Genomic DNA, 10282 nt, shown 5'->3' with positions numbered 1-10282 from the left:
GACGCCCCCCCCTTTAACACACACACTCGAAATTCGGGGGGGAGAAACCGATCCAACCCATTCAAGGCTGTGGGCTGGGTTTGCCTCCTTGACTTCAGACGGTCCTTGACTTACAACCATTCATTTAATGATGGCATTCACACTTCCAACGATGACGGCATCCCCAAGGTCAGGTGATCCAGGTTCAGCCGCTTGGCAACTGGTTCATATTTAGGAGGGTCACAGTGTCTTTTACGACCCTCAGGCTAGCGAGGTCAACGGGGAAGCCAGATTTGCTTCAAAACGACATGATTAATTGAACAACCGCAGAGACTTGATAACTGTGGCAAGGAAAGGTATAAAGTGGGGCAAAATACAGCCTTAGCGACAGAGGCTTTGAGCTCAACGGTGGCCGTAAGTCGAGGACCATCTATCCTTTGACCCCTTCCCCACCAGGGCTCCGGGGGAAGGGAGCCCTCCGAAAGATGGCCCGGGGGCTTTCAGCGTATGCCCCCCCCCACTCGAGGAGGCTACCTTACTGTTGGCAAAGAGACACAAACCGAAGGGAATAAAACACCTGGGAAGTGGCAGCCATCTCCCCCCCCCCAGCCCTCCAGATGCAGAGATCTCGGCCGAGGGATCCAGCCCAGCCGTTTGGGAGAGCCTCTGGGGAGGGTGGGGTGATTCTTCCAGGAGGGTGACTGGTGGGTGGGCTGCCTGGGGCTCTGAATGCTTCGGATGCTTGTAGGGGGCTCTGGGCAGATTACTTGACCCCACTAAGCTCGGTCAGCCTTCACCTTGGCCAGGCGAGATCGGCTGCTCTCCCACAGGCCCCCTTCTTTGGCTCCTGCCTGAAGGCCGCTGTCCCCGGATAGAAGCCTCTCCAGATGATCAGGGACCGTTTGGGGCAAAGGAGGCCAGGCCTAATTAGCCTCCGGCCCCTTGAGACCCTGGGCAGGAAGGCACTCCTGGGCTCTTTCAGGAGGGGGCATAAATGCCACCCACTCTCGAAGGAAGACGCTCAGCCTCCTAGTCACCTCTTGCTCTCCTCCCACAGACCCCTCCCCGGGAATTCTGCCTGGGCTCCCTGACCACCCAAGGCTTTCCTGGCCAGGAGTTCTCACAGCTGGCAGGGGGAGACTGTGCAGCTGTTGGAGGCAGAGATTGCCTGGACGGTAGGAGGGAGCCACTCCCATCAAACCCCCTCCCCCCCCGTGAAAGGATGTGGGCCCCCAACAACAGCACCCATTTCTACTCTCCTGCATTTGTCCTGCTGGGGGTCCCGGGGCTGGAGGAGGTGCATGGGTGGCTCTCCATCCCTTTCTGCGCTGGGTTCCTGGTTGCTCTTCTGGGGAACTTCACCATCCTCTCTGTGGTGAAGACGGAGGCCAGCCTCCACCAGCCCATGTTCTACTTCCTCTGCCTGCTCTCCTTCGTCGACCTGGGCCTCTCCATCTCCACCCTGCCCAAGATGCTGGCCATCTTCTGGTTTGGCCTGGGGGGGATCCCGTTTGACGCCTGCCTGGCCCAGATGTTCTTCATCCACACCTTCACGGGCATGGAGTCGATGGTGCTGCTGGCCATGGCCTTCGACCGGTACGTGGCCATCTGTGACCCGCTGAGGTACTCCACCATCCTCACCCAAGACACCGTGGTCTGGATATGCCTGGGCATCACTCTGAAGCCGGCCTGCCTGATATTCCCCATGACGGTGATGTCAAAACGCCTGCCTTTCTGCAGCGCCCACCTCGACATGCCCCACACCTACTGCGAGCACATGGGCATCGCCAAGCTGGCCTGCACGGACATCCGCGCCAATGTTTTCTATGGCCTTTGGGTAGCCTCCTTCCTTGTGCTGGAGTTGATCCTCATCGCCGCTTCCTACGCGAAGATCCTGCAGGCCGTTTTCCGGCTCTCCTCCAGGGAGGCCCGGCTGAAATCCTTGAGCACCTGCAGCTCCCACATTGCTGTGATTTTTGTCTTCTACACGCCGGCTTTATTCTCCTTCCTCACCCACCGCTTCGGACACAACATCCCCCTCTTTGCCCACATCCTCATCGCCAACCTCTACGTCATCCTGCCCCCCATGCTCAACCCGGTCATCTACGGCGTGAGGACCAAGGAGATCTGGACACGGGTGCTCCAAATCCTTTCCCAAGGGCGCCTCGTTGGGAGGCCCTCCATGAAATGACTTCCGCATCGTCTAGTGGGAGGGAGGTGAGGCAGAAGCTTCCCGGGGTCCCCTCCAGAGCAAGGGACACCTACCCTCACCTGCTGCGTCACGGACATTAACGGAGGGAAGGGATGTAAGACTTTGGCCCTGGTTGCTTAAGGAAGCTGCCCAAAGAGTCCACAAGGGCAAAATGGGACCTTGTTGGGTAGCAGAACTCAAGCCGATTCAAAACGGAAAATATTTGCAGTAAATATGTAGCAAAAGTAACGGTGGGGGACGATGCCTGTGAAGGGGGAGCTGGTGTGATGCGCTACAGCGAAGCAGCCGTTTCCAAGGAAGCCAATGCCAAAGGGGGTCACACGAGAGCCCAGGGCTCGATGGGAGACAGGGGAGGGGAGTCAGGGTAGCCACCACCTAGAATCTCCTGAGTATCTCCAGTGACTTGAGACTAGCAAGGCTTTGCCTGTAGTCTGGCAAGATTCCATCCATTGGGCAGAAGCAAAGAAAGAATCGAATTCTGGCTGGATTGGCTGAGCCCCACAGGCCCTGCCTGCCCTAAGGGGAAGCCTCCACTTTTACAGCTGGGAACAAGGGAGGCCCCGTTGAAAGGTGAGAGTGGAGTTCGCCCAAAGCAAAAGCAGGTCCTCATGCAAGTTCCAGGTACAGACTTTGCAATGGGGGCTGCCAGGAGCCCCCTCCCATTCTTGACTTCTCCCTGTTGCTAAGGGTCCCCTTCAACAGTTGTGCGGGAACTGTATCGCAGGCCTTCTCCTCCAGTTAGTGAGCCCCAAGATCTTTTGCAAAGAGGGACTCTGGCCAGGAATCTGACCAAGGTCTGCTTGTGTTGGTTTTGTGGCCATGTCTGATTGCTCTCTCTTGCTCCACCTGGCGGTATCTGTCTCATCAAACACTTGGCTTCTCAAGAGGACTGGAGTGCTGGTGTGGAAGATCCTTGCTGCTCTCTGAGCTGGGCGGCTTTCTTGCAGATCTTTCCTGACCCAATTAGGCAACATCATCAGGGCCAGAAGGGAGGGGGGGTCGCCCTCTTTCAGGTACTAGGGACTTGCCCTGTCAGTGTTGCTGGGATCTTCCTAGGGGCTCCTTCAACAGGGCGATGTTTACGGTTGGATTATTCGTCTGAATTGGTAGTTCCTTGATTTGAATGTTGTTTACTTTTGGATGGTTGGTGTAATGTTAGTTTTGGTGTTACCTTCTGCTCATCTGGGTGTTGATGGCTGATGAGATTTTGGGGTCTTTTTGTTTCCTTTTGGGCTCTTTCCATTGTTGCTTTCTAACAGTCTGAAGATGCTGTTATCTCTATGTGCCTGATTTGATCTGCCAGATTTCTTGGGAGCGCCAGGATTCTCTAGCATTTAGCCAAAACTACCAAGTCAGACAAACTAGCTAACGGCAAACAACATCCTAAACCAGGAAGCCCCAAGAACCCTCCCACCAACACTAACAGGGGAAGCAAAACCTCCTAGCACTGATGATGTTGCCTAGTTGGGTCAAGAAACATCTGAAAGAAAACCACCAAACTCAAAGAGCATCAAGGACCCCCACAGTCCTCCCCCTCCTCCTTCCACACGGAGCTCCAAATATTCCCTTTTACCAGCAGTGCTGTAGTAGATATACAGAGGTGCAGGGGAGGGAGGGAGGGAGGGAGGGGGGGGGGAGAGAGCGAGAGAGACAGACAGACAGACAATATGATAGACCCAAATCAATCTTCTTCAGGATGAAGGGCTTATGGACTCTTGTCCCAGTTCAACACAGGGTCTGTGCCCTTTACCCAAACTGAACACACCATTGCAAAAGCAGCTTTGTTCTGCAGACTGAAGGATTCAGATTCTCAAAGTCTACCTGATCCCCACCCACCCCATAATAATGTCCACGGGTGGATTTTATGCAGAATTAACCAGAAGGTATAGCATCTTTAATGTCACAGGATCACAAATCCTCCCTTATTAATTTCTTTACCCTGTTAGCATAAGTGAAGAGCGAATATGTATATTTATTTATGTAATAAGTGGTTAGAGTGCAGCCTTGCAGGCAAACTCTGCCGACTGCTAGCAGTTTGATCCTAACCGGTGCAGCTGGACTCAGCCTTCCGTCCTTCGGAGGTCGGTCGAACTAAGACCCAGATTGTTTGGGCCAAAAGGCAAATAAAGCTTCAACACTGTAAACCTCTCGGAGAGTGATATAAAGCACTATGAGGTGGTATATAAATCTAAGTGCTATTGCTATTACGGGTAGTCCTTGACTTACAACCACAACTGAGCCCAACGTTTCTGTTCTTAAGTGAGACATTTGTTAAGTGAGTTTTTCCCCATTTTATGACCTTTCTTTCCACAGTTGTTAAGTGAACTATACTGCAGTTATTAAGTTAACAAGACGGTTATTAAGTGAATCAATGGCTTCCCCATTGACTCTGCTTGTCAGAAGGTCACAAAAGGCATGATTCTGACACACGGCACCCGTCATAAGTATGAATCAGCTGCCAAGCATCTGAATATTTGATCATGTGACCATGGGATGCTACAACGGTCATAAGTCCCTTTTTTCAGTGCCACTGTAACTTTGAATTGTCACTACAAGAACTGTTGTAAATCAAGGACTATCCATACTAAGTTTATTCAAACAAAACTGAGCATTATTTTTACTAAAGAACAAAAACTTTTTTCCCATTTTAAATACGGAAATCCCAACCAGAGGTGGGTTGGCTACCAGTTCACACTGGTTCAGGGGAATCGGCACTGGCAATCTGGCCTTGGTTTCAGAACTGGCAGCCACCCAGGCTGGCCACGCCCCAGAACTGGTTCCCCGGTGTTTTTTAGTAATTTTTTCATGTTCTGCGCATGTGCAGAACAAATTCCGTCAACTGTGTGCGCACGCATAGCGAACTGGCAGCAACGCCGGCAGCAACCCACCCCTGACCCCAACTTTCAGTGTTGAAAACGGGGCCCACATCCTTTTTAAAAAAGAGGGGAGAAAAGTAGAGAAAATGAAGGTCTGCAGACAGAGCAGCAGATGGCGCTGTTTCACCACCAATGGAGACCTCCTGTTAACCGAGGCCAGGGGGTGAATCTCTTAAGACACACAGAGACTAATCAGAAACCCTTGGTGGGAAACAAACACAGGACAGAAGCCAAAAACCTGGACCGAATCCTTGGCCCGGGTTTTTTTCCTTCTCCTACCCAAAGCTGCCCGAAAGGAGGATCGCTTTGCTTCCCTCCCCTGCCCCATCCAGCCTCTTGGGGAGTCCCCAGAAGCTCCTCCTGTGCCAGCCTCAGGGGGCACCGAAAGGCCCAGAGTTGGCAGGGGAAGCCCCCGGATGCCTGGACAGCTCCAACATGTTGCCCTCCCCCATGGGAAGAACTTATAGATGTTTCTGACTGAGAGAAAGATTGGATAGGAAATCATGTTAACTAACCCATGTTCCCCCAAAAAGTTACTGATTAACAGCCTCTGAAATCCTTTAAACTTACAGCAAACATAAGAATTAAACGCTTATGATAAATTGAGAGCCCCCACAAGCAAACAGGCAAAGCTCAGTTAGCACAAGGTAAACATAATTATAACGCTCACAGTTCAGAGATCCAATCCACATCCCCTGATTTAATCCGTTTCTTCTGCAGATCAACATGCACACCCACCCCTCAAGGGTCACCCAGGAAGCAGCCTGCACACATACCCCTCGAGCCCCACACCAAGGACAGATGGACGGACGGACACACACACACACACACACAGACCATCAAACAGTCCTTTTGCCCATCACTTCCTCCACGGGAAACCTCTTTGCTTTGGGGAATGAATAATGCTCCTTTCCTCACAGCAGCCTGGATTTCTTTTTTATTTGTTCCTGAACAGCCCGGGATAACCCCCCCCCCCCCCAACACAGCACTGGGTGTCCTTCTTCAGTCTCCCAGAGGATCAATCCCAGCCCCAGCAGGATCAAAGGAAGGCCGCTGGCTGGAATTCCATGGCCGGCAAATGATCCCGAGGGACCGCTCTGATCCGGGACCTCTGGATGGGATTCCTGGCTTGGTTTTAGCTCCCTCTTCTGGCCAGCCCAAATTTTGCAGCAACATGACGAGGGGGCTCGTCCTCCTTGGCAGGAAACCCCAAGATCCTGGGCCAAGTCCCCCCCCACACCAACCTCGGTCACTGCTACGTTCATCAGTTCTGAAGAAGCTCCTTGAATGAGAAGTGAAACATTTCCAAGGAAACAACTAAGAAAGTCCCGTTGCCTTTCGAAAGGCCCCTTTGGGACAAGCAGGAGCTGGAGGATTGAGAAGCTCCATGGACAGAAGGTCCTGCCCACCCTTGGCAGTGGGGCTGATCCTGACCCACACAGAGAGCCAGCACAAATGGGGCTCCTTATTCTGGAAACTCAGATACTTTTGCCAATGAAGCCTTGTGATCTCATGATATCTACAAGTGAAAGTTTTATTTACAAAAGCCTCGGATGCAACTAATATGAGAAGTCTTCACGCTTCTTCTGAGTTCAATTTCTCTCTCTCACGTCTCTTTCCTTCACTTTCTGCTTTATTCCAGCTTCTTCTCTCCCTCCTTCTCTCAACCACTCACCCCGAACCCCTGGGTGTTTTCCCCCAAACGGCGACTAGACTTTTCAACATCCCCCTGTCCAGCACCTGAATGTCTCTTGGCCCAAAACCGTCCATCCTCCTGGCCTCTCCAGCTCCTCACAGGCCACTATGGGCCCCCTCTCCACCCTCCCCCGCCCCACATCCAAGGTGCGGTCTCTGGGCTTGAGAGGCTGGTTGGGCCTCCACTCCACCCCACGTTAACTGGGTGGTCACCTTATTCTTTTCTTCTTCCAGATCTTAGAAGAGTCATTTTATGGGTTCCTTCTAGAATTTCCCTTCACTGCCAAGGCCTTCCTGCTCTCATGCGGAGTCACCGGCCATAAAGAAGAGCTGCAGGCAATGGCGGCTGGCTGAATAAGGACTCAGCCAACTTACAGTGAGGGCATCGCCCACCGTCCTTTTCCCAAAGCTTCAGATGAAGTTGCGTTTTGTGTGGATCTAAGGAAATTTTTTAAAAATCCCTAATTATTATTTTTGAAAAGATTTTTTAATTTTTTAAACAGACAAAGACAAACATAAACATATACAACCTTCTGCCGTTTCATATAGCGTGTAGTTTGGTTACAAAATTTTGTGCGTCCTTCCCATGGTCACCACTTATAATTATATATCAAATCACAAATTGTTCAATAGATAAACATAAGTACCTTATTGTTATATATCAATTATTATTCCTTAATTTTAAATAGAATATTCTAAATATTGAATTCATGCATACATCATTCCATTTCATCATTTTAATCTGTTTAACAATGCTAAACCCTTATAGTATTGCATATATCATTCTATTATTCTTAAAATAAAAAAAATCTTCAATATTTTCCATTACCATGATTTTTTATCTAACCATTGATAAAACCAATGACGTGCGGTGAGGTTTATGGCTGGTGAGGCACTGATGTCATCACAATCTTTTTATTAAAATGCCTTTGTAATACGGGGGGGTTTTAATAAAAGGATCCACACTGTTTTGTCCCATCCTTTCACGTTTCAAAGGGGTGGCAGGCAAGAGCGTATCACCGAGGACCATATGCGGTGACCACCAGTGGCCAACAACAACAACAAAAAGAGATTGGGGGGGAGCAAGGAGCCGAGGAGTTCCTTGTTGTGTTTTCCACAAGGGACGACAATCCCTTCAAGAGGGGGAGGAGAGAGAGAGAGAGATGATGATGATGATGATGATGATGATGATGACGACGACGACGACGACTGTTAGGAAAGCTCCCCGTTGAGAGAGTGAGTGCATTCAGAGAAGCGTTGTGAGAGTGTTGTTGGATAACACACAAACCAGCATACAGAGACAGTTTAAATAGGCTTTTACTTTCGTGGAAATAGCGGTATCAGAGTCCATCAAACAGTCCAAGTCATACACGGATAAGACAGTCAGTCATCAACGTCTTTCAGTTAAGGGATAATCCAAATAACATAGTCCAGGATCATATAATCAGTTCAGTACTCAAAGTTTGCTAGCAGTTGCAAAACTTACAATAGCTCATGGCACTTCCATATCAGCCCAGCATCTAACAAACAGAGAGAGCTACCAGTCATTCTGGCTCCCTCTTATGGCTGATTAAGGAAAAACAGCAACCAATCATATTTTACAGTATGATTTAAAGACACAGGTACAACAGTAAATAAATCCCAAACCTTATAAAATTGTTCATCTTCTTGTTCTCTAATTTCAAATGTCAATTTACTCATTTCCGAACATTCCATTATTTTTTGGATAATTTCCTCCTGTGTTGGTGTTTTCTCATTTTTCCATTTTTTTGCAAATACAATTCTAGTAGCTGTTAAAACATTTACAATCAAATATTTCAAATCTTTGTTGTATATTTCTGGTATAATTCCCAATAGAAAAAGTTTCTGGTTTAAAATCTATGTGTTTTTGTATCATTTTCTCCAACCACACATGGATCTTCGTCCAATATCTCTTAGCTTCTACACAAGTCCACCACATATGGTAATATGAACCCGGTAACTGATGACATTTCCAACACTTTTCTGATTTGTTCTTGAACATTCTTGCTATTCTCGTTGGGGGTAGATGCCACCTGTAAAACATCTTATACAAATTTTCTTTATATGCTGTTGACATTGTCATTTTGTAGTTTTGAGATCACAGTTTCTGGCACTTCTCTAATTCAATCCCATGCCCAAAATTTTCCCCAGGCTATCACAGATCCTTTAACTTGTTCAATTATCAATTATAATCCAAAATGACCAGGGGTTAGTCAAAGGTAGAAAAAAAAATCAATTATAATCCAAAGTGACCGGCTGGTCCAAAATAGAAGGAAAAAATAATCAATTGTAATCCAAAGTGCTGATGGAATGGTCAAAGGTAAAAAGAAAAAGAGTCAATTTTAGTCCAAAGTGGCCATGGAGTGGTCAGAGATAAAAAGGGAAAAGAAAAATCAGTTATAATCCAAAGTGACCCTAGAATGGTCCAAGGTAGAAAAAAGATAAAAAGAGTCTGCTATCAAAAATGTAAGAAGAAAAAAGAACCCCAAAAATAGAATAAAAATCTTCAATCTTTTCTACCCCGTAACCCAATTGAAAAAGCCAAACATTGAAAACAACCAGATAAGGGACCCAACTTCACAACCAAAAGAAGCTAACTCTTCCAGCAGTAGAAAAAGAGAGAAAGAAAAGTCGTTTCGAGGCTTCTTGCAAGACAAAAGTTCTCTGAGCAAAGAGAAATAATTTCAAAAGCTTTAATAGAATGAAAGCCTTCAAAGATTGCTGCAGGCTTCCTCTTGCAGTTATTATCTATCCTCTCCAGGCAGAATTTCAGGGAACCGGGGATTTCAGAGTGAGCACCTGTATAAGTATCTCCTCTCCTATCAGTCCTGACTGAGCTAGTAACCTTGGAGAGGAACCTTTCTCAAAACATTCATTCACAGGAAAAATAGCGACAACATTTCAAAGCCTCTAGGTGGCAGTGTTGCTTATCCAAAACTTTCCCTCTCTGTCTTACATTCTCTGCCTTGTTAGAAAAAAATGAAAAGCCGAATGTGGAAAAAGAAATAGTGTGATGCACTTAAAACAGCTAAATATTAAAAGAGTTCTTAATCAATAAAATTTAGTTATCAAACAGTCCAATAGATAAAAGACAAAAAAAAACAGAAAAGAAAAACCATCCCATTTAACACAGCGCTAGCTAGAAAGTCCGGTCAAGCTTCCGACGATAAAAAGGAAACAAAAGTGGGGGGAAAATCCCCTTTGACTGTAGATTTATATTCGCCGCTTACTTTCTCCCCTTCCTCCTCCCCGTCTCTTCGGGATGGTTTAGGTCCAGTTGGACCGTCCTGTGGCTGGAATTTCGGCAGCGTTTTCAGAACCCCAAGAATGTCCGTCGTATCACAGCGACGTCAGCTCCCTGTCCTCTGTCCAAAAAATATCCCTAATTTTTGTTGTGATCTTTATGCTTGCTTGTGCTTCACTCCTAAGAGGCAACAACTGAGAATTGCGCACCAAAATCCCCAAGTTCTCCTCTCCCATCCCTTGATTGTCTCTCATT

General features: G+C 47.9%; 1 protein-coding gene across 1 annotated transcript; it reads left to right on the top strand.

Moving 5' to 3' along the window:
- The first annotated feature begins 1201 nt into the window (after positions 1–1201).
- On the top strand, positions 1202–7204 carry LOC116510190 (olfactory receptor 52E4-like). The gene is made up of 2 exons (XM_032219661.1): positions 1202–2126; positions 7164–7204. The coding sequence occupies exons 1-2, from the start codon at positions 1202–1204 to the stop codon at positions 7202–7204; spliced, it is 966 nt and encodes a 321-aa protein (XP_032075552.1).
- Positions 7205–10282: the final 3078 nt, after the last annotated feature.

The sequence above is a fragment of the Thamnophis elegans genome, chromosome 6, assembly GCF_009769535.1.
Source record: "Thamnophis elegans isolate rThaEle1 chromosome 6, rThaEle1.pri, whole genome shotgun sequence".
NCBI lineage: Eukaryota > Metazoa > Chordata > Lepidosauria > Squamata > Colubridae > Thamnophis > Thamnophis elegans.
Note: the sequence above shows the minus strand (reverse complement) of the source record. Positions and strands in the feature narration are given on the sequence as shown.